At 40.9% G+C, this 24,242-nt stretch overlaps 1 protein-coding gene across 3 annotated transcripts in view; it reads left to right on the forward strand.

Annotated features, from left to right (window-relative positions):
* Positions 1–24,242, forward strand: part of USP6NL (USP6 N-terminal like) — a 117,463-nt gene that overhangs the window by 59,565 nt on the left and 33,656 nt on the right. For 2 of the 3 annotated variants that reach the window (XM_057403765.1, XM_057403768.1), the window contains exons 4-5: positions 12,247–12,286; positions 17,310–17,390. In XM_057403765.1, the coding sequence (XP_057259748.1) occupies positions 12,247–12,286; positions 17,310–17,390 (121 nt within the window). The remainder of the gene's footprint in view (positions 1–12,246; positions 12,287–17,309; positions 17,391–24,242) is intronic. The other variant, XM_057403769.1, reaches the window with a different exon arrangement.

Raw genomic sequence — 24,242 nt, forward strand, 5'->3', positions numbered from 1 at the left:
GGGTGAGATGTTAGCTGGGATCATTTATTTGGTACCTGTCAGAACTTGTGATTTCAGTCCTTCATCAGATAGTGACCGAGCAAAAAGCATTAAAGAAATCAAAAATATCCCTTTTTAGCTAGCAAAAAGGTTGATATTATCCGGTCTTTTATTATCTTGTATTGAAGTTAGCTTTTATTTTCTTACGTGTATATTCTTGTTTGATTCTTTTAATCATCTGTCCTACCCAGCTGTGAGGGAGATGTTCAGCCTTCTCTTACAATAAGACTTTTTAAGACCATAGTTGTGCCTTTGTATGCTCAAGAAAATAGTATTGCTTTTCAGAATTCAGGGCAGGTACAGCTCAAGGCCAATTTTTACTACTCTCCATTGGGAAACATAGATCATGACTAACATACGCTGACTAATGCATTGTGCGAAGTGTTGTAATTGTTCACAACTCAGCAGGTACAATGTAGAAATAAGAAGCAGCAACAATTTATTTTCTGCAACTTTTCAAGGCATTTTTGCTTTGCACCCTTCACTGACTGCTGAACGCCATCAGCTGCACTGTCCTGTTAACTTCCCATAAAGAGCTGTGAAAATCAAAACCTACCATGGCATCATTATTTTAAAGGCTTCCATTTCTCTAACCTGCATGATATGAATTCTTTTCAGGTCTTGTTATTACCAAGGTCTCTGTTAACTTGTATTAATAGTTACTGTCTTGTAGCAATAACCAGTATTGTCAGGGTTTATGGTCTGATGTTGGGTGATTCAGCTTGAATATGCTTTTCTTTGCTACCTGTTCAAGAAATGAGAACAATGCATGCATGTGCAGTGTGGCAGATGCTCTTGTGTTGATAAATACCCAGGGTTCAGCGCAGTGACGTTGGACAGATTGGAGGTTTATTCTTCAAGGTTGTTTTTGTGAGCTTTGTTTTTCTTTTCCTACTGAAGGAAAAGATGCACAGTAAAAGTCTAACTGGTAGAAATACAGCTGTGGTTTCCCCAGCCTCGATTCATGAAGCTCTCTTAGATATTTGTGTTAGATTCTTGTACTGCTCTTACAGTAGCTCTGTGCTGATTTTGATGGATTTGTACCAATTTACAGCAGCTGAGAACCTGACTCATTCTTTATCCCATGAGTATTAAAGCAGTCAACATGCTTTTAGAATAGTTTGCTGATGAAGATTATTGTGTTGCCAGAGGCTCTTTTCAAGTAGCAGAGTTCATTTATTCTTTCTTCTGCTAAGATAGAGGTCTACCTGCTCTTCTCATCAAACTCTTTGCTAGCTAAAATGTGTTGCATTTTTATCAGCTCTGTAATGCATTTCTGCAGCATGCAGGGGAGCAAAGATGTGGAGAGCTAAGTCAAAACTTGTGAGATCCTCCATTAAATGTCCCCAAATGAAGCTATTGATTTTTCTTTTTCCAGTATTATTATTTTGCCCCTAAGCTTTTAATAGGGAGCAATATGATGAACAGCTGATTGTCTTCTCATTCTGTTTCTTGCTTATTTATGCATTGCATTGCTAGAAAATAGTCCTTGTCTCTAAAATAGTCTTTGTGCATTCCTTATTACTTTCTACAGCGTGCCTGTCACATCGTGTGTCCAAGAACAGTAACTCCTACACAGCTAACCCTGGTGACTGGAGTAGGTACACAGTTGAAGTCTCTCCAGGTTAGCAGATGTAAGGATTGGTCTCTGAGTGTTCTAGGTGGCAAACACACTTCTGCTGCAATGCCAAAAGGTCTTGGTAATAGAAATTAAGGAAAAAAGTGTAGGAGCTGTAACTTGGTAATAATCAAAGTAGTATTCGAAAAGATGGGGTTTTGTTTAACTTTCATTTCAATTTTCAGTAGAAACGTTGGCACATCAAAGCTTAAGAAAGAGCTCCAAGGAGAGTTGCAGAGTTCTTGTTCATAGTGACACCCAGCCACTATCCTTAATTTTCCAGTCACAGGAGGTATTGCCAAACACATTAATTAGTGATACAGTGATGTGGCAAAAGAGCAGGGAAATGTTTATTCTTAACAGGTCAATCATAAATGCAAATCTTCTTCATTTTTATCTGCTTTGGTCATTCAGGAGGGACTTGGCTGTCATTTTCCTCTCCTCCTCTTTTCCTCTCAGCTTTGTGAGACAGGGTCAGACCTACTTGTCAGGAGAGTTGCTGAACTCTTCCCTCCCTTGGGAGAAAAGTGTGCCAAGTTCAGCCTCTGTCAGCTGCCAAAGACAAATCTGTATTAAATATATATATATATATATATATATATATATATATACACACACAGATCTTGGATGTTGGAGAAGTTGTGTTTCTCTTAATTCTCTTTTTTACCAAACACATGGATATGCCTCACTTTGCGTAGAATTTTTCATGTGGCATTACACAGATTTACTGTGAAAACTCCACCATAGTTTTGCATTGTGTGCAGTGGATTCTGCCTGCTGGTATGTGACACGCTTCCCTGGACTGATTTTGCTCTAGAATATCCATTGCTAATCAACATACTGAGGAAATGCTGTTTAAAAAAAAACCTAACCCAAACACAAATTTCAGCTCTATTTAATATTCTTTCGTTATGCCCTTATGTGCACTGAGGATGTTATTTAAGGAAAGAAGTGGAAGTTTTATAGAATCATAGAATAGTTAGGGTTGGAAAGGACCTTAAGATCATCAAGTTCCAGCCCCCCTGCCATGGGCAGGGACACCTCATGCTAAACCATGTTACCCAAGCCCCTGTGTCGAACCTGGCCTTGAACACTGCCAAGGATGGAGCATTCACAACCTCCCTGGGCAACCCATTCCAGGGCCTCACCACCCTAACAGGAAAGAATTTCCTCCTTATATCAAATCCAAACTTCCCCTGTTTAAGTTTTAACCCATCACCCCTTGTCCTATCGCTACAGTCCCTAATGAAGAGTCCCTCCCCAGCATCCCTATAGGCCCCCTTCAGATACTGGAAAGCTGCTCTGAGGTCTCCACGCAGCCTTTTCTTCTCCAGGCTGAACAGCCCCAACTTTCTCAGCCTGTCTTCATACAGGAGGTGCTCCAGCCCCTGATCATCCCTGTGGCCTCCTCTGGACTTGTTCCAACAGTTCCATGTCCTTTTTATGTTGAGGACACCAGAACTGCACACAATGCTCCAGGTGAGGTCTCACAAGAGCAGAGTAGAGGGGCAGGATCACCTCCTTCGACCTCAGGAGCTGGTCACGCTCCTTTAGATGCAGCCCAGGATACGGTTGCTTTGTGGGCTGTGAGCGCACACTGAAGCCGGCTCATGTTCATTTTCTCGATTTTTCTTGGATTAGTAATTGGGATTCAGAACTCAGAAATTATTCATAATCCATTCTGACTGTTTCAGTTCACAGCTCTGCTTTCCTGACGGGTAATGAAATTTGCTCTCTGCATTTGTCTCCAGTTGTGGTGGTGGTTGCATTTCAGTCCTTTCCTTTGCATTGGTGAATTTGAACTTCCTTCTGTGAGCACGAGATGTGCATGGCAATTCCCAGCAACTGCTTCCTTAAATCTATATCTTATTTTGCAATAGATGTAGTCAGATGCATGGATTTTCCCCCTAGCCCTGTGTCACCACTGCAGCCGTTTCTTGAGCTTGTTCTCAGGACTAGAGTTGAAATTTGAATTTGAAATCCAGCTGAGTTACTCCAGGCTGTCACTTCAGCAATCCACTGCAGATGCAGAAAGAAATGAGGTGAATGCAGCCCTGCAGACTCGATTGCAAACACAGAAGTAAGCTGCAGGGTAATTCTGCCAACTAAGGACAAATAGCGTGGTTTTGTTACCAGCTGCTGCTACTTGATGTGAGTAAAAGATCACCCATCATGTACTAGGAATTCATGAACTACTTCCGTTTATGAAAAGAGTTTTTAAGTAGCACAACTGAAAGAACGCTTGAATATGGTAATGTGATTTAATTTATACAACACACATAAAGCTATACACACTCATTTTGAGTTACTGCTGAAGCCCTAAAATGTAAGGATTTACCATAATCATTATTACCACATATATTTCTTACTATATTTAGAATTTATAGAAGATTAAAGGAAGTGAACATAGGGGATGGCCAGAGTGTGCTTCACTGGCCTTGATTATTAAGAGTGCTAAAAGAGGTCTGGGGCAACACTTTTCACAAGTACAAAGATGCTGCTTCTCTCAACCCAGCTGAAAGACCCACCAAAGGGGAATTTTAGACTGGAGAAAGTTATTTCATAAGAGAAGCCAGCATAGGGACATAGAGCTTCAGCAGTGAACAAATATATATTGCTGGAGCACTACCAGCTTAGTTAATTTATGTTGGAATATGCTTTGCATAGCACATGAATTTTAATACAGATGAAGCTGCCAACATATAAGTCTTCAATTGCTATTAATATATAGTGTAAGTGATCTGCACAGTAACTAACCTTCAAGCAGTACTTAAAAATCAATATATATATATATGTGTGTGCATGTATATATATATATATACACACACATGTGCTTTAGGAAGAAATCCTAGATGTTTTAGGCATTTATTTATCAAGTATAAATTGGAAGGCAAAAAGATTCATTCTTTGTCATTTGCCTCTTAGCCTCTTGGGAGTTTTAAGGTAGCTTAGACTAATTTATATGGTTCCGAGAAGACGTTTTTAACCTCTGTGTCTGTATATGTCCAATTAAAGTGTTATCAGAAATCATTAGAAATGCTGCTGTTCAGTTAAGCAGATTATAGATTTTCTCAAAGGTTTTTTTTTGATTCCAAGCTGGGAAAACTTTTAAGTTTGCATCTAGAATGTGTCTTTTACTAAAGACCTAAGAAAGCATGTATGTTAGCATGTGGCAGCAAAGCTATAGGTATATTTTCTATGGATTTCTTGATCACTTTTAATATTGACAATAAAAACTTACACTGAAGTTATCTTCCCCAAACAGGAAAGTACTTTACTAAAAAGGCATCACTTTGAGATTCAGTTGGATTTTCTTTTCTCTCTGAGAATATGCATTACTTGAGTCTTTCTGGACAGGAGCTATATGTTCATGGCACTGTGCTGTGTGCATCGGCAGCAACATCCACTGAATCCAGAAATAACAATTATGATTAAACCTAGTCACATAATCGCATGCAATTCAATCTTTTGCCAGCATTAAATCCTTTCTTGCAGCATATTTCCTGGTAATTATATTGTGGGATATCACGTTGGCTTATCCGTATGTTAATTAATTGCTTTGGCTTGCTTATGAATTTTAACTGAACTTCTGCAAGCTGCTTCTAATCTGCTGGAGTCACCACCCCCATACTGTGCAGAGGTTATTCACTGAAAATTCAAAGTGGATGATTACAGCAGCAGAGCCCCAGTTATTTTGATAGACACATACGGTCAAAATTGGGAGTTATGTAAGTAGAATCACAGAATTAAATGGTTTGGGTTGGAAGGGACCTTAAAGCTCTTCCAGTTCCAACCCCCTGCCACAGGCAGGGACACCTTCCACTAGAGCAGCTTGCTTGAAGTAAAATGTGTAATGGAAAGAAGGAAGTGTTCCCTAAAATTTTATCTGAGGAACGTCATCATTTAGTTTAAAAACCAGCTTTCTTACCTTCCCCTTAATATTTTCAGAAATCTTCTGTATTATTTATTTTGTAAATGCCAGTATTGCCTTTAATTCCACTCAAAGGTTGGAAGATTAAAGCAATCATAATCGGAGCTCTTCTGAAAATTGACTTGTTTGGACTAAAGGATCTGAATTCAGTGCTCAGGTGTGCTTTAAGTCTGTGCTATAAAGAGCAGAATAACTTAATCATGGGTCTGGAGGAAGGCATGACATTGAAATATTGGTTGTTTCTACTTAAAATGATTAATGTTTTTTTTTCAGTTGACTTCAGAGTACAGTTTGCTTTGCAGCCCATCTTGGGACATAATTCAGACATGGAAACATTCATTAGAAGTAACAATGCTGTGTGCCCTGTGAATTGCGCTATTAGTCTTGGATATCTTCCCTCCTGTAAGGTGATTGTGAAGCACTTTTTAGCTGACTTCAGAACAAAGATCGGTGTGGATATTCTATGGCAGGAGGCTGTAAAAGCTGCCTGGAAACAGTATGGGTTTTTTTATATGTATATATGCCTTTGTGTGTGTGTACATTTACAGATATATATATATATATATATATATATATACACATATATATATATAAAATAAGGCGTTACTCTATTGCAAAGCACTGTTATAACTACCCATACTGTTTGTTTTATGTGCTGTCAGACACCAAAAGGCTGGCAGACCTAAGACCTGAAAGCTCACCTGGTCAGTGTGTTTATTGTTGTAGAATTGGTTTCCCAGTGTGATGATGCTGGGATTTTTTGTCTAGTAAAGATAGATCTCCTACAACTCATTTCTGACAAATTACACAGCCTAAAAACTACTCGTACTTGGGAAGATTTACATTTACTGTCACAGTACTGAAATATTGCTGCAATTTGTTACACAATAATCTGAGTTCTGTATTGTACAGCAAAACACCTCCATTTGTACTAAAGCTTTTCTTGCTCAGACACCTGTCAAGCGAATTCCCTTCCTTCTTGTATCTTACCTGTGTGTGATCACTCTTCACAAATTTATTTTGTGACACTCTTGCTTTCGGGTTTTATGCTTTAGTAATGTTTTTGTGGGTTTTGCTCACAAATTCCTTGATCGTAGAAGTTTAAAAATGGTATGGATGAGTGATTTTTTCAATATTTGTAAAGAATTCTTTCAAAATAATTCCAAGTAGTAGCAAATGTGTTTTCCACATGGATTTACACACTACATGCGTCACAAATGAAAAACTGTTCACACAGCATCTATTTTTACATGATTAAATCAATGAGAACATGAAGATAAGTGTTCTGCAAGAGACTTTTCCCACTTTGTATTTACTATGTGACACCAAATAGGATTTCAAAATGCTTTTCAGTTCAAATGTGCCATGGAGTGATACAAGGTGATGCTATTGCACTTAGTAGTACTGTGAAGACAGCATGAGAAAACTACTGAGAAATAGCTTGAGAAGCTGTTTTGCCTGGGGACTGAACCACAGGTTTTGTAATGATTTGGGTTTTTTTATAGCCATGTTATAGTGAATTCAGTTGTAAAGGAGTATTGAATTAAGATGACTTATTAAATAATGACTTGCACATACCACAATTATTCCTGCAATGTGTTTCAGGTTAAAGGACCCCAGAGTTCTTCACAGTGCATTGCCTAATTCCCTCTGGGATAAGAAAGACTACAGCAAGTAGAGAGGGTTTGTAAGCAAGTGGGGTGTTTTGAAATAGAAATTAGGTGAAATGAAAATACAACTTACATAGAAATTTTGAATGTAATAGCTCTTTGGGCAAGTAACCTTCAGCATAAAGGTTTTTAGTTTATTACAGTCAATTTTTGCCACTTTTTCCCAATGAAAAATCGGATGTCGGGCTTCATATAACTTGGAGCAGTAAAGAATGGAATTGATCCTCTGGAATTTACAGTTCTGGGGTTATCAACACCTCAAGGCTGCTGATTTGTTGCACTAAACATCTTCCATCCTCAACTGGAGCTGCAACTGATAGAGCAGCCTTTGCATTTCTTAAATTTATTTAAGCCAAGCTAAAAGCAGGGAAATGCTGTGATTTGAGCCAGCAGGGGACGTATTTGGGATTTAAATACTAATGTAGGAAAAGAATAAATCCAATGAGTGATTAATATGAGAAAGTCTTTTCTTGTGTTTATATTGAACAAATATATCAAAGTGCTGTTTAAAGGAGACTGATTCCAACAGCAGCAGTGGGTCCCTGCCTGTAAGCCTGTTAAGTCTTGAGACTCGAGGAGGCTGATTACAGCACAGCTTAATGGTCAGAACCATAGATCTGAAGTGGCAGATGTTTATGCATTTAAGATTAGTATTTGTTGCAAGTGATCTTGAAAACTTCACGGGAATGTGTGTTAGCCGTCGTGGTAGGCTTCAAGGTGTAAAATCCATTCATCACTGATAATCTAATGAAAAAGTGCATTTCCTTCACGTGGACCCTGCTCCTTATTTGAGTTAGGATTTGGCCTCGGTGCCTGTTCATTGAATCATTGAGTAGCTTAGGTTGGAAGGGACCTTTAAAGGTCACCTAGTCCAACTCCTCTGCCATGAGCAGTAACATCTTCAATTAGGTCATGTTGCCCAGAGCCCCATCCAGCCTGACCTTTAATGTTTCTAGGGATGGGGCAGCCTCAGCTTCTCTAGACATTTGTTCCAGTGTTTCACTACCCTCATCATAAAACTTATTCCTCATGTGAATCTCCCCTCTTTCAGTTTAAAATCATCACCCTTTGTCCTCTAGCTACTGGCCCTACTAAAAAGCCAGTCCTGTGACTGACTAAAGGAGAAATACCCTCTCCCATAGAGTCAAGCTGACCACATCTTCCAGGGATCAAAGTTTTGATTTCCTGAAAGTCAGGATTGAGGATCATTCATCCCTCAGTATGCCCCAATCTTGCTCTATCCCTGTTTTACTATGTACCAGCCTGACATCACATCTTACATGTGTTAAAGATCAGTGAACTATGTGCATTAGTGTCTTTGTGTGTGTGATAAATTCAGCAGATCATGTATGTGTTTGCCTGAAATTATGGGAGGTTTTATTGCACATAAAATTCGCATACTGAAGTTTATCTTAGATCTGACAGTCTTTGGAATTGTTTCATGTGGAGTGAGTATCCAGTTTGTTCAGGGAAGTTAATGACAAAGGCAGGTTTAAGGCTGCGAACCTGCAGACAACATGTTCAGACCTTTCTCGTGATGCTGCACCACCAGAGCTGCTTGGCAGTGACGGAGCCCTTTCAAGCTGCCCTTAGGTTGCAGTGTGGGCTGCCCAGCGTGCAGGTGGGAGGCTGCAGCCCTTGTGCCTGGGACAGACTGCATTCCATGTGTAATGAATTTTAATTCCTGTGTGATTCAGTGGGTGAATTTACCTAGTCTGGATCTTTCTTTCTTGTGGAGAACAGAGTGTTAACATTTTGTTTCTGTTAAGTGAGACCTTACTTCCATGAGTTCAGTTAAATGGTGTCTCTGTGACTCCTCTCTTGTATATCAAGTGTTGCGTGGTTCCAAGCTATTCACATTACTCAGTCCTGCTCATCTTCTCTGTATCCCCTAAATGAATATTACTTTAGCTGTTAAAGTCGAGCAGTCATCTTAGGGCAGGATGTGGCCATATTACATTAATATTGTTTACTACTTCACATTATTACATGGTAAAGTACACAGATAAAAACAACTTTACATAGGCTGGGGATTAAAAGAAATAATGAAGGTCTAACAGTATTGGATTGGCTAGGCTGGGGAAGGAAGGGGAAGGTTCATCGTTATGAAGAAGAAAGGTACAATAAAATTGCATTGGTGCATAGATGTGAATTGATTTTGTGTCTGTTCCCACCTTATCCTTTTTACAAAACAAATCTATAAAGTTCTTTTGCATAGAAAATACATACACTAAATGGAAATGTATTTATTTAAGGTATCTTTAGGGGTTTGAGAGAGTTTGTTTGCCCACTCTGCCTTTTCCTTAGTCCTTGCAGGATAGCTTTGAATACTATGTGAATACATGGGCATAGGTAGTGTGATCTAGTTAACTGAGAGGAAGATCTCCAGGAACTCCTACATTCCAGTGCAGTGAGTTACTGAGCAGCCCGTGGCAACTCGCTTGGCTTCTGTGCTCTTTTCCTGGTGCTCAGCTGCCAGCAGCATTTAGGGGGAATAAAACCATGGGGCTGGCTTAATGTGCTCCTGTGGAATTTCCGTGCTGGAAATGCACAGGTATGTGGTGTTAGTGCATAGCTGTGCAGCTGAAGAAATAATGAGGAATGTGGTCAGATGTTTGCTGCTGGGTTAGTTTAGTGAGGGAATGTGGTGTCTGCTTCCCAGGACAAAGGAGCCTTCTTTCACTGCTGGGTAGATTCAGTTTGTACATCGATGCTAACTTACGAAATTAGCAGAGAGCAGCTCCTTAATAAATCATTGCAGTTCATTCTTTGTGATAAAATGAGATTTGATTAACTTCTCGTGTGATTCACTTCCATGCCACATTAGGAAATGTGAAGATAACCTGTCAAGTGATACCAGTTAAGCAGAGGAGTTGCAGTGTCCGGTGTGAATCTATAGGGATGTGGAACCATCCGATTGGTGTCGGTGTCTTGCATGCTGCTGGAGGCACGAGAGGAAAAAGAGCTTCTTGTGTGTGCAGCCAGCTGCTGGCGTGATCTTGTAGGGCCATGAAGAATGAGGCTGCTGTACATTTGTCCTGTTGTCGGAGAGGCTTCTGGTGAGGTGACAGTGCCTGCAGCTGGCACTAAATAAGTGAACAGTTTAGCAATCTTTGTACTGAGAACCAAAACAAATGACAGCTCACCCCAAGCAGATTAATAAATAGAATTTTTTTCTTCCCCTTTGCTACATTTTTTCACTTCTGTTTAAATAAGCTTAATTTCTAGCTGTTGTTTGGCATACGAAGGGCCTGCTTTCAGTTTGTTTAGTTATATGGCAGTGTGCACAATACCATAACCTTACAGCGTTTACAGCTTGAGTACAGGCTATTTCTAGTGTGTTAGATGTTAATCACATTTTTTTGTATTTTGATGTTGTTTGTCAAGAAAACTTTCAGGTACTTGGAAAGTGCTTCTAAATGACTATATTGTGCCTTTTGCAATGCTGTTCAGAAGGAACACAGTGGCTTTAACCTGCCAGAGGGGAGATTGAGATGAGCTCTTAGGCAGAAGCTCTTCCCTGTGAGGGTGCTGAGGCGCTGGCACAGGGTGCCCAGAGAGGCTGTGGCTGCCCCATCCCTGGCAGTGTTCAAGGCCAGGTTGGACACAGGGGCTTGGAGCAAGCTGCTCCAGTGGAAGGTGTCCCTGCCTGTGGCAGGGGTTAGAGCTGGATGAGCTTTAAGGTCTGTTCCAGCCCAAGCCAGCCTATGATGCTATGAATGCTTTTTCAGTTTTTTTAAGTTTCTAGGCTGATCACTGGAAGTTTTGACTTTTGTGTGTGTGGTCTTAGAAAATGCGTTGATTGGAACAAACTTTTCCATTAGATGAAGTAATTCAAATGGGTTTCTTTATTCAGCTATAACTTCTGAATCTGAAACCGCATCTTTTAAATGAAATAAATGAGGTCAAATCAAATTCAAGCGTTTTCCATCAGGCTGTTCTTACATTGACTGCAGCAGCAACTACTTTTGTAGCCTCGCCTGGTGTGTTTTTCACCTTTGTGCAGATTTGATACAGGTCTAAAATACTGGCATTTAATATCCTCTCTTTAGAAAGCTGCAGTGATGTGGATAGGAAGTCTTTTTATAATATCAAAACACAGTAGGATTATTATTTTCTTTTATAAAGAATTTCACGTATTATCTGCTTTTTAGTCCCTTTTAGGCGGGGTTTTGTTGGTGTGTTACTTCATTTGTAGAGCAGAAAGAGGCTGAAACCTGGCTATTTACCTGTGTTCTGAGAAGCTGCAGATGATGCAGGTGAAGGAAGGCAGCCTGATTGGGCATCAAAATGGTCTGGTTACTTCTGCTAAGAAAAGTTTCTTTGATAAGAAAAACAGAAATTGGAGCCCTCAGAATGGAACAGAATAATACAAAGCTGGGAAATGTTCAATGGCTGCTTTTCAAGCTTTCAATTCATAACCTGCCTTTTTAGAGTTAGGATAAGAAGTGAAAGGAATGTATTTTTAAATGTTAATAAAACATCTGCCATCTTCTCCCTGTTACTGAGAGTAAGTTTTGTAGAGTTTTGGGAATATGGAAATTAAGTCAAGCAAAGTCTCAGTGCCTTGCACAGGGCACAGTAGTAAAGGAGGAAAGCATTTTAGGGGTGTTTCAGTAGTATGGTTTAATAAACACAACAAAAATACCACTTAGGTTTCAGTTCAGTAGTACAGCACAGGGTGCTTTTCCAAAAGAAGAAAATAGACTTTCTTTTAAGTCCTTGTCTTTTGAAGCTGTGCAACTGCTTTGATTTAGAAGGTTTAAGATTGAAATAGTTCTAGTTCTGAATATTGTGAGTTTTACTGTGTCTCCAAAACAAATCCCAGGGGCTCCTGTGTGTCATTGTCTTAGTTCCCTAAAGATCTGAATTCTTATTTGTTCATTACTACATGTTGCTACTGTAAATGACTACTTGTAAGACCTATACAGAAATGATTTTGTGCCAAGATGACCCAAGAGTAATGTGAATTCCATCTTTGTTTTCAGTCCACAGGAGCTTCCTGTCCATGATGCAGCGGCAGAAAAGGTAGGTCCAGTGGCATCCAGCTTTTTGACTAGGAAGTGAACGTTTACAGGTTTATGACTCTCTTCACACAAATCCCTATGAAATGAGGAGATGAAGCATTTAGTGATTTGCATTCTCAAAGAAACATGTTCAGAATCCTGTAAGGATTGTGGTCCTCAAGGCCATGTTAACTCACCCACAGATCCCTTGGGGCCTGCACAAGCTTAGAGGTACTAGCTGGAATGAGACGTGAGTTTTCCTCACCCATCATATGATCTAGTAAAGGAAACAGAGCTCCTGAAGAGAGTGCACCCAGCTCTGTCCTGAGGGAGCTATTGTCTCTGTGCTGTGAGCTGTCACCAGCTGTGCTGGCTTGCTGGACTGTCCAAGTGAGGTGGTGGCTTTGATGCTGATGTGTAGGTGGCTGTCCCCTGAGCAGTGAAGCACGCTTTTCTGCTTTGGGAAATGGTGACAAATATCCCGGCTGCCACTGAAACTTAATGACCCTTGACATATACACTATGGACATGCAAGACCTGGCAGCAGCTGGTGCAGGCCCTAGTCCAAAAATCCTGCTGCTGCTGGAGGGTGTTGGAGGAGAAGTTTGGGATCTGATGCTTTGGGAACGTGGAAAGCTTTTTATTGAAATTATCTGGAGCTGAATTTCTACTTGTCTGGGCCTAGTTACTATTGGTATTTCTCCTTGGTCTGTCAGCCCTGTAGTTATATCCAAGACCAAATTAGGTTATTCTTGTTTGTCCCATATTGATCTTCTGTATGATCAGTTAGTCCTTTTGGCTGCACAAATCAGTAGAGGGCATGGAAGAGGGATGGAATGACTTGTTTCAAGGCAGCACAGCTCCCTGGGTGTTGAGTAGGAGCGCTTCTGAAAATGAGTTATTTGGAGCTTCATTATAGGACTGGTAAGAAACACTTCTCATAAAGGAAGGGAACTTCTGAGTCCCTTTTGTTTTGCCTTGGTTCTTGTGTGTTTCTGTGTACTCAGCCTGAAATAGTTGGTTTTCCTGTGATGTTTCATTACATTTAATAACATAGTGAGTGTGCATAGAATTTCATTTCCATCAGAAGGATGCAGCAGGGGGTGAGTCTATGAGCATACATTAGACAGCTTGCAGTTACTGTGGTGTATGTGTACTAAAGCTCTGATTCACCGTGTCTTTGTAGGTAGCCTTAAATTACTGGGGGGAAAATAGTGTCTCAGTTCTCTGTCTCATATTTTATTTGTGCTGTCTCAGACAAAATGTCAGCATAGAAACTGTATTTATTGAATCAATGTTAAATTGCAAATCTGGTGCGTTTTGTAATCATGCAGTGACACTCCTGCGTTAGGCTCCTGGCTCTACTCCTGGTGATGCCCTGACCTCTGCTGGTTTGAGGTTTATCTGCCTTCTGTCAGCTGTGTTTGAATATTTACAATGTTCAAGATACCACTAACAGGGTAATTCATGTGTCATGTTAACATAGGCTAAGACTAAAAGCTTTCTGTGCAATATATTTTAAAGGCATTTACTTGGCAGAACTCTTCATGCTTTCCTTTTGCCTTACTTCTGAATTTTTAAAGATATTCCTAAGCCGTGTTTTCATTTAGTTTGCCCCTTCTGTAAAGAATTGTTGTGTCCTTGTGAATTCTGAATCTCTGTTCTTCATGTACCCTGTAGTGTAAAGGGTTTAAGATGGGTTTTCTGCTTGTGTATTTACATGTGCAATACTTCTAGAATAACCATTATTACAGTGAATGCAAGGCAGTTTTGGTGCTTCATTACCCTGCTGCGTGCTTGGTGACTTAAATGCATTGAATTGTTGTCCTGCATCATGGATAACTTATCCTTTAGGTTAACCATCCAGCACATTTGAGGTAAAACAAGGGGAGGAAAGATCAGCTAGAGGAGACAAGCAGACAGAACTGACCTTAGGAAATCTTGAATCTGTGTGTGACTCTGTTGTTGAAGGGCTATGAAATGTTTTGTAGGTAATTTTCAGTTTGTTTGGTTTTCTTTGGTTTACTTTATTACAAATTCTCCAGGGAACAGTTCAGTGAGTTCTGGTTTTGTCTGAGGCTTCTGCTGAAGCATTGCATTAAGCCTTACCTCCAGCACACTTGATCTCCAGGAGGACAGAGTGCTGCACGGAAGATGGATGCTTGCCAACCCAACTTCACGCTTTCAGTAGCATATTATTTACTGACACAGGAGAAAGAAGCCTTCTTTGCTTCAGTTGGGGATTCTGTTATTGCCAGTGGCAAAATTGCTTCAAAGTGTAAAATGTACTCAGAAGGTAAATAAATGGATTTATTCTTTTTTTGGTGACAGCTACATGGAACTTACCCGAAAGAGCAGCAGCAGCATCGCTCTGCTCTGCAATGAGCTGTTAGATCTGTCCATGGTTCCAGTGTTGCATCTGTTAGACATGAAAGTGAACATAAACTAGCTAGAAGTTTTCAGCCACTGAGCACAGAAATAATTGCTATTTTGACTACAGTATCATCACTTGAGAACTAGGATAAATTGACACAGAAGACTTAAAAGCTTGAACAAACCTACAAATGAAGTGATCTGCTGTCTCGAAAGAACAAAACCCTTGAAAGCAGATCAAACATACAAACAAAAAGACTGGGGGAGCCGATCAGGTTTTATTTTTCTTGCAGATTATTTGAACAACATGTTGAGGGCAGAGACCTTTCCTGGCTTGATACCAGTGTTATTCCTGCAATCTAAACTATGCCTGGAGAACATCCGCTTGAAGAGATGTTAAAAGAGCTTATTTCTTAGAGAGGTTGTGAGTGTGGGGGGGAATCACGGTGTTGTGAAACTTGTGAAATCTGGAAGCAGCAGGTTTTGGTAGTTTTTCCACAGGTCCCCTTTAACCTAACTCTTAAGAAAAGTGTTTTAATTAAATAATAGGTAAGTGGCTGAGCTATTACCATACATGGCATGGAACCTGAACAAGAATGTGGGCAGTTGATTGCAGCATGAATAGCTAGGTAAGTTAAGGTTGAAAGAGTAGAGGCACTTCTTTCCCCATAAGTTTGTGTCAGGCTCCCGTCAGTTGGATTCAAATAAGAGCAACTTAAAAACCCTAAACTAGCGTATTTCCAGGACACTTCGTGGACTGAATTGTGGTTGGGCTGGACCGCAGCAGTCATCAAGCTGGAGCACCTCCCGTATGAAGACAGGCTGAGGAAGTTGGGGCTGTTCAGCCTGGAGAAGAGAAGGCTGCGTGGAGACCTCAAGCAGCCTTCCAGTATCTGAAGTGGGCCTATAGGAATGCTGGAGAGGGCCTCTTCATTAGGGACTGTGTGATAGGACAAGGGGTAACAGGTTGAAACTTAAACAGGGGAAGTTTAGATTGGCTATAAGGAGGAAATTCTTTCCTGTTAGAGTAGTGAGGCCCTGGAATGGGTTGCCCAGGGAGGTTGTGAATGCTCCATCCCTGGCAGTATTCAAGGCCAGGTTGGACAGAGCCTTGGGTGAGATGATTTAGTGTGAGTTGTCCCTGCCTATGGCAGGGGGGTTGGAACTAGATGATCTTAAGGTCCTTTCCAACCCTAACTATTCTATGATTCTATCAAGCTGTATTTCTGCAAGTGCAAGGCTTTGGGCTCCTGGATTAAAGGATTCCTTTGCCTATTTTGTTGCATTGATACCCCAGAAAGAATGTACCAGTTCTGATGAGCAAAAGCTGGAAGTAAAGTTAGAATTCTATTGCGACAATAAGTAGTAATTTTCTTTTCTATTTTTCCCCAACATTTCAGATGCAAGTTGATTTAATGAATACTTAATGGAAGTATTAATAAGTTTTCAGTATCCTGCAGAGCTTTGAAATTAAACTCTTACATTATTACCAGGTTGCATCACTAAACATATGAAACAGAATGTCTTTTCTGTCTTGATTAAACCTTGGATTTGAAGTTGGATGTAGAGGGAAGCTGTCCTTTACAAAGCCCCCTGTTTGTATTCATCTCTGAAGAGAAGGCAGTAGCCACACATGTACATTTTTCTGCTTTAGCTTTTTCAGTGTGGATCCTCAGCTCCAAAAAAGAGTTGAAAAGTGTAATTTTAAAAGAAAATTAAAAATACAATTAATAGTTAACTTTGTAATATATAATATATATCTAATTATATATAATTAGATAATTATAAAATCATATATATAATATATATAATCAGAGACACCTAACCTACTTTACAGCATGTGAAATACACACTAAAAAGCTTCTTATTAAGTTTTTTTGGTTCCCAAGTTCAAGAAATTGATGGCAGCTGTAGCAAGGTTTTCATAGGCAGGATGGCCTTTAAGGCAGTGAGGTTGTCCTGTGCTTTTAAAACTATCTATAATATAAGTAACGTGTCGAATTCACATTTTTATTATGTTACTTGTTATACTACTTAATATAAGTATTTATCTTGAGAAGATGGAGTTCGTTTTGGTTTGATTTCTCATTTTATCACCTTGTTGCTGAAACCCTCTTGTCAGTAATAGAATTTAAGCAAGTAGATCTTACCTTTAGAAGAAACCCTTGACATTGGATACGGAGCCACTTAGGAAAAATGTAGCAAGCCAAGGATGAGAAGTGCAGCAAGGCTTTCTTGCTCTTAATACCCAGAATCAGAGCTTGTTCCCACTTCTGCTCCTGCACCGTTGCTCTTGCATCCACTTGTTTTTGTTTGTGTTCTTTGTGCTTTTTAAGTAGGGATGTTTTGTGTGATCACTGAAAATTTACCAAGTAGAAAAACAGATTGCAGGTTTTTGTACTTGCCTAAAATGTGTAGGAGAAGAAACTTTTATAAATCTCGTAGATAAACTCTTCTTACAAAATACAGTTCCTTACATAGAGCTGAAAACAAGGGTTTCTGCTTGATTTTGGATTGGCTGTTTTAAGTGAACCAGTGTTACTCCTTGTTGCTGTTCTTAGATGATGGCATGAAGAGTTGATGATGCTATGCTCAACTTTCAATATTTTTAGAAAATCATAATTTGAAATGTATTCATTTTGGAAAAGTAAAAACTTCTCATTTCTTTTCAGCAAAAGCACCTTGAAATTGAAAGGACTACAAAATGGGTGAAGATGCTGAAAAGCTGGGAAAAATACAAGAACAGTGACAAGGTAAAGTTATGTGTGCTTTTTTCATTAGCTGTCACATCTGAATGAATGTATAACCTTAAATTAGATTCTCTGTTTATGAGATCTGGAAAAAAAGGCCTGCAACACCCCACACTGAAAGCGAAAAGCTTTCTATTTTTCCAAAATGCAGTAATACATAATAACCCAACAAAACTGGTAGTCAAATGCAAGGAATTTCTAAGGGCAATAATGCGTGGGCTCTCTTAACATATTAATGGTGATAATTCTGTGCTGCACTGCTTTGTGCTTGGACTGTGGGAACTGGGATCACACAGCACAGAATCATAGAATGGTTTGGGTTGGAAAGGACCTTAAGCTCATCCAGTTCCAACCCCCCTGCCACGGTCAAGGACACCTCACACCAGACCATGTTGCCCAAGGCTGTGTCCAGTCTGGCCTTGAGCACTGCCAGGGATGGAGCATTTACCACTGCTTTGGGCAACCTGTTCCAGTGCCTCAGCACCATCACAGGGAAGAACTTCTTCCTTAGATCTAACCTGAACTTCTGCTGTTGCATTTTGAACCCATCACCCCTTGGCCTGTCACTACAGTCCCTAATGAAGAGTCTCTCTCCAGCATCCTTGTAGCCCCCTTCAGACACTGGCAGCTGCTCTGAGATCTCCATGCAGCCTTCTCTTCTCCAGGCTGAACAGCCCCAACTTCCTCAGCCTGTTTTCATACAGAAGGAGGTGCTCCAGTCCCCTGATCATCCTTGTGGCCTCCTCTGGACTTGTTCCAACAGTTCCATGTCCTCCTTATGTTGAGGACACCAGAACTGCAGACGGTGCTGCAAGTGTTCATGTCTGCAAACTAATCTGGGGAGCATAAGAAGTGTCAGACCTGCTTGTGTTGTCTTGCAGAGAGCTGGAAGTTGTGTTTGATTTAGGCTTTGAGAACGTGAAAGAGTTAAAAATTGAAAAGAGGGACCACCTTTAAATGAGTATAGTTGAGGTCTTCAGGAGTCATAAATCCCCTTTCAAGGGTTTTGAATTTTAACTTTACCTTTTCTTTATTCCTTTATATTAATGATTAATGTTCAAATTTACTGTTACTCCTTTGAGTTGGTGATGGTATCTTACTAAGATCTACGAGGCCTTTTATTACTGATCTTCTCTTCTACGGTTTCCAACTTTCTGCCCTCTTATTTTCCTCCTTTTTTGCATCCCAGGTTTACTGGAGGGCCTAGGACAGGTTGCAGCATGGATCAGTGAAAACCACCTTGAGTAACTCTCCAAGTAACATGTTGTAACATGGGGCATATAATTTAAATTTCTATATATAGAGAGATATTTAAATTATCATGCTTGCCAGCACAGATATATTAGGATATCTCAAGATACCTGGTTATTTTGTTAAAAGGAGAGTTGTACTGAGTAATGTAGAGGGTAAAAAGTACAGGAAGCCATTCCGTGTCCTGTCCCCTTTGGGATAAATCTGGTTTAAATGTGAATAATATGCAACTCAGCATTCATCATCTTCAAAAGAAGTGGAGTTTTTTTGTTGATGCTATAACTGGAATCTGTTTGTGAATAGGACATTTTAGACCTTGGTGGGCTTTTTTATTCTGAAATCAAATGAAAGAACTGAAATCTGCAGGCAGCTACTTAACAATGCCCAGCAGTGCTACAGCAGTTCTTGACTTTTAGAAACAAAACAGAAAAAGAGTAAAGTGATTTTTCCATGGGAATTTTAAGGAGGTGAATTACCCATTAATAATAATCCTTAAATTGCTTTGGGGATTTTTAGTTACAAAAGTATTTTTATGTTGTTCAGAGAACAAATAGTGGTCTGAGGGTAATGGTGAACAGTGGGTTATGTTAGGTATGCCATTAAGTGCTAAGTGCTCTTACTTGCTTTAAAAGCTAGGCATTTTCATGTGAAGAAGTTATTTGCTGAAGTTATAGTCTTGGCCATCTTAAAATTATGGAGGCGTTTCAGCTGGGAAGAAGCTTGCTGGAGAGGCTGCATTCCCAACACTGTTCTGGGAAGGTTTTTGTAAGTGTTCGTGTGGCCATTTGGGGGATAACGCACACAGAACATGAGGTTGCAAAGTTCAAATTCCTCTTCTCCTCAATAGGGCTTAAAACTTGCATTTTCTGATGGGGTTTCTGTTGGTATTTTCTGATGCTGCTGATCCACCTGTATTTTGCTGAGGACTGGAGGTCAGCTGTTACATCCTAGGTTACTCCTGGATGACTGGCCTGCAGCGTGAGCTTACTCACTTACTAGCCTTTTGTTTTAGTAAGTTATCTGTGCACAGTAGAAAACTTTAAAGGGAGAAATTGAGACCACAATGCTTGTTAGCCTGATAAGCAGGGAACTGAGCTACTACAGTTCAGGTAGAGGAAGAGATTTACGCGCCATGTCCCCTACTCCTTAGGGGGAGTACCTTAGACCAGTAGCTACATCTTGCTCTTTGCTTCTGTTAAAAATACCAAAGCCAGTGGTGGTTGTTTTTCAGGGTCTAACTAAGAAGTTAGCAAATTCCTTTCCTTAAAATATCAAGTGAATGCATGAAAAAGCATAAGATGTTTCCTAATTTTTTATCATAATCCTTCTTTCTGTCCCATCAGCTCCTCTGGGAGGAGAAGCTTGAGGTCAGAACACTTGTGGCTTTGTTTTACTGTGGCGACTGTGTGATTTTGAAGACCAAGTATGTTCCCACGTCAAAGAGATGATAAAAAAGCCTGTGTTACAGCTACTTTGTTTGTACAGAGAATGTTAAATACATCTTTCAGGGGACACAATAGCTACGTGTTGTCTGAGCAGTAGAGGTCTTCCTCGTCAGCCATGGGTGACGTCAGTCCATGATACACTGACTTAACTCAATAATCCTCTATTCACCAAGCATGCAGAAGGTATAGCGGGTCAGCTGAGCCGAAAGAGTTTCAGTTGATGTAACAAATTATAGGCTGAACTATAAATAGTGGCAGGAATAATTCAGTATGTTCGTGAAGGGGATGAACTGTGCTTGAGGCTAGGAAAAATTCCCACTGATTGTTGAACACTGGTGGTGCACACAAGTCTTTAAAAACAAGGGTGTTTTCCCTGTTCCTTCTCACATCTGGTGTGGTAAGTGAACCAGAACATGCAGAGTAAAGAATCAGCCTCCTCGCAGGGGAAGGTCAGACATTATTTGTCACTGCTGTGTATGGAAAACGAGGTGTTATTCTCAGGATTGTACAAAACGCACAGATCAAGACAGTTTTGATCTGAAAGTTTGTTGGAAGAATGCACCAGCTTTCCATGCTCACCTTCTTGAAGCACAGAAGTGGTCGTTGCACAAACAGTTCCTGACTCCTGCTTTCAGCTGACACTGGCATGGTTTCTGTGCAGTTAGATTGCGCCTGAAATCAGCAGTGGTTAGAAACAGCACTGAAGGGAACACTGCAGCAATACTGTTGTAAGGTTATAGATTATAATTGTAGTGATGGCTTGGTTTTGGAGAATGGAATACTTGAGAGATAATTGTGTTCCTAACAAGAGAGCGAGGGAGAGTCAGAGAAGGTGGTGGTCCCAGGGATAGGGCAGGTTATGTACAAAGTATAGGAGTTAAGACTTCATACATACAACAGAGAGTTTTGGCTTGAAGAAATCTGTTCATACTGTACACATACTGTAAGTGAATCCATACATTTGATGACATTATGCTTAATTGCAAACTACAGTTTTCATTTAATACTCTTGCAGAGCTGCCTGTAGGCTGCGTCCCTACTTTTTCTGTCATAACTTCACAGGGAGAATTAATGAAAAAACATAAACACGCTGATGTGTGTGTGCATATGGGATGCTTCAGTTTACATCCCCCCTGATCCTTATTGCAGAATACCTGAAGAGGGGAGTACCAGGAGCTTCACACTCTTTCCCCATTAGAGCTTCTGAGCTTAAACCTAATTAAAGAAAAGGGGTGTTGGTAATAGCTCAACCACTTCCCCATTCTTTTCAGTATCTCCTACAGTGGGAGGTTCTTCATTCTTCCAGTCCCTGCCTTGGCCTGCCTCCCTGTGGAGCGTTTGCTTGCTACCTTCAGAGAAGGCCCATATTTCCCCTAGTCTTCATTTTACCACTGACATACCTGTAGAAGCTTTTCTTACTGCTCTTGACATCCCTGGCCAGCTTTAAGTCTACCAGGGCTTTAGCTTTCATATCCAGATCCCTGGCTGCTCAGACAATTTATTCTGTTCCTCTCAGGCTACCTGTCCTTGCTTCCACCCTCGGTGGGCTTCCTTTTTGTGTTGGAGTTTGTCCAGGAGCTCCTTGTTCATCCAGCCAGGCCTTCTGGTGCTTTTGCCTGACTTCTTTGTGTCTAAAACTCCTTGATTCCTGTATGATTATTTCGGCATCTTTTTAGTAGGGTCATCATGATTCTTACAGACACTACTCTCTGAAGTAACTGCCCTTGTGTCTTTGTATGATTCATATTTGTCAAAACAGAGCTTTCATCTCTCTATCAGCCCTTTCTCATGCAGGGAGTGTCACAGAGCAACAAAGTTTGTGTTCCACTGTGGTCTTTCTCTAGTTTATGCTTTTATTTTGTATTTGTATTTTACTGCTTAACAATCCAGGGTACAATCAACCAGACAGTAAATGCTTCCTGGCTTAGTATGATCATAACTTTCAGGAAAGATTAAATAGAACTGTTAGATGTTATATTCCCATTTGAGTCTTTCCATCGAGGCGTTTCCATCTTTCACTGACTGCCTTCATCTGTCTGTGATTGAAGTTGTCTAAATTGAGAGGGAAAGGAAGAAGAGAGACAATCAGGGTAACTGCAATTTCCAGCTGCTCTGGCATTCACACAGAATATAATAATCAAGTCTCCACTTAGTCTGGAGTCTGAACACAAAGCCTTAATGAAGAGTCCTCTTGGCATTCCTGAGATTTTTCTGAATGGGATGGAGCAACTCTTGTATTTGCACATCTTCTTTGTTTTATGCAACCCACAGAAGGTGAAGAACCTCTAAAGGCAGCAACCTTTGTAGATATACTTTCTTTTCATTATAAGTATACTTTCTTGTGATCTTCAGATTTTAATTCTTTTTGAGGTGGCAGAGTCCCTCTGGTGCTTGTGCTTCCTAACATAACTGAGAAAGTCATACTTTCAAGAAAACCAGTTTTACATCTTGCAGCAGTAGGAATGCCAATTCCTACTCTTCACACTGTGTGATAGTGGCCTCATTTCCTGTCCAGGAACTTGTTTGGACTTCTGCAAAGCGCTCAACACTGCCCCACACAACATCCTTGTCTTTAAATTGCGGAGACATCAATTTGATGGATGGACCACTCGGTGGATAAAGAACTGGCTGGATGGCCGCACACAAAGAGTTGTGGTCAATGGCTCAGTGTCCGGCTGGAGACCAGTAACGAGTGCTGTCCCTCAGGGATCGGTGTTGGGACCGGTCTTGTTCACCATCTTTGTCGCTGACATGGACAGTGGGATTGAGTGCGCCCTCAGCAAGTTTGCCGATGACACCGAGCTGTGTGGTTCGGTTGATACCCTGGAGGGAAGGAATGCCATCCAGAGGGACCTCGACACGCTTGTGAGGTGGGCTGATGCCAACCTCATGAGGTTTAACCATGCCAAGTGCAAGGTCCTACACCTGGGTTGGAGCAATCCCAGGCACAGCTACAGGTTGGGCAGAGAAGAGATTCAGAGCAGCCCTGCAGAGAAGGACTTGGGGGTGTTGGTCAATGAGAAAATGAACATGAGCCGTCTTCAGTGTGCACTCGCAGCCCAGAAAGCAACCGTATCCTGGCCTGCATCCAAAGGAGCGTGACCAGCAGGTCGAAGGAGGTGATCCTGCCCCTCTGCTCTGCTCTTGTGAGACCTCACCTGGAGCATTGTGTGCAGTTCTGGTGTCCTCAACATAAAAAGGACATGGAACTGTTGGAACAAGTCCAGAGAAGGCCACGAGGATGATCAGGGGACTGGAGCACCTCCTGTATGAAGACAGGCTGAGGAAGTTGGGGCTGTTCAGGCTGGAGAAGAGAAGGCTGCGTGGAGACCTCAGAGCAGCCTTCCAGTGTCTGAAGGGGGCCTATAGGGATGCTGGGGTGGGACTCTTCATTAGGGACTGTAGTGATAGGACAAGGGGTAACAGGTTAAAACTTAAACAGGGGGAGTTTAGATTGGATATAAGGAAGAAATTCTTTCCTGTGAGGGTGGTGAGGCCCTGGAATGGGTTGCCCAGGGAGGTTGTGAATGCTCCATCCCTGTTGGTGTTCAAGGCCAGGTTGGACAGAGCCTTGGGTGCCATGGTTTAGTGTGAGGTGTCCCTGCCCATGGCAGGGGGGTTGGAACTAGATGATACTTTCCAGCCCTAGCTGTTCTATGATTCTAATGTAACTTGCTGAATTTTCTACTTCTTCATTATTAATTCAGAGTGAGTAATTATAAATTCAGAAGAATAGATTCTGGTTCTGCAATTGTATAGACCCAAGCCAGCATTTCTCAACATATTTTGAACCTTATATTACTTAAGGAAATAAAAGACAGCAGAGGGCAGCATTCTTGTACTTACAGTATGGATGCTCGGCTAATAGTTTGCTCATTTATAATGTTTTTAACTGGCTGGTGACTGAATGATGAACAGAAAGGAGTGTTGCTGTCATGTATCGGTCCACATCTCCTCCCCCCAGTTCCCAGAACACAGTGCAGCCGTGTCATTTTCACAAAATCCCAGAATCACGCAGCATCACAGGATGGTTGGGGTTGGAAGGGACCTCCAGAAGCCATCTCGTCCAGCCCCTTCTCAAGCAGGGCCACCTGACCTCCCAAAATACTAATGTAGAGCAGGAGTTGGCTTGAGAATTTATTTTTCATAGAATCCCAGA

This window comes from Pezoporus wallicus, unplaced genomic scaffold (genome assembly GCF_028554395.1).
Source record: "Pezoporus wallicus isolate ANWC-B61680 ecotype Strahan unplaced genomic scaffold, APGP_CSIRO_Pwel_v1 contig_6978, whole genome shotgun sequence".
In the NCBI taxonomy this organism is placed as follows: domain Eukaryota; kingdom Metazoa; phylum Chordata; class Aves; order Psittaciformes; family Psittacidae; genus Pezoporus; species Pezoporus wallicus.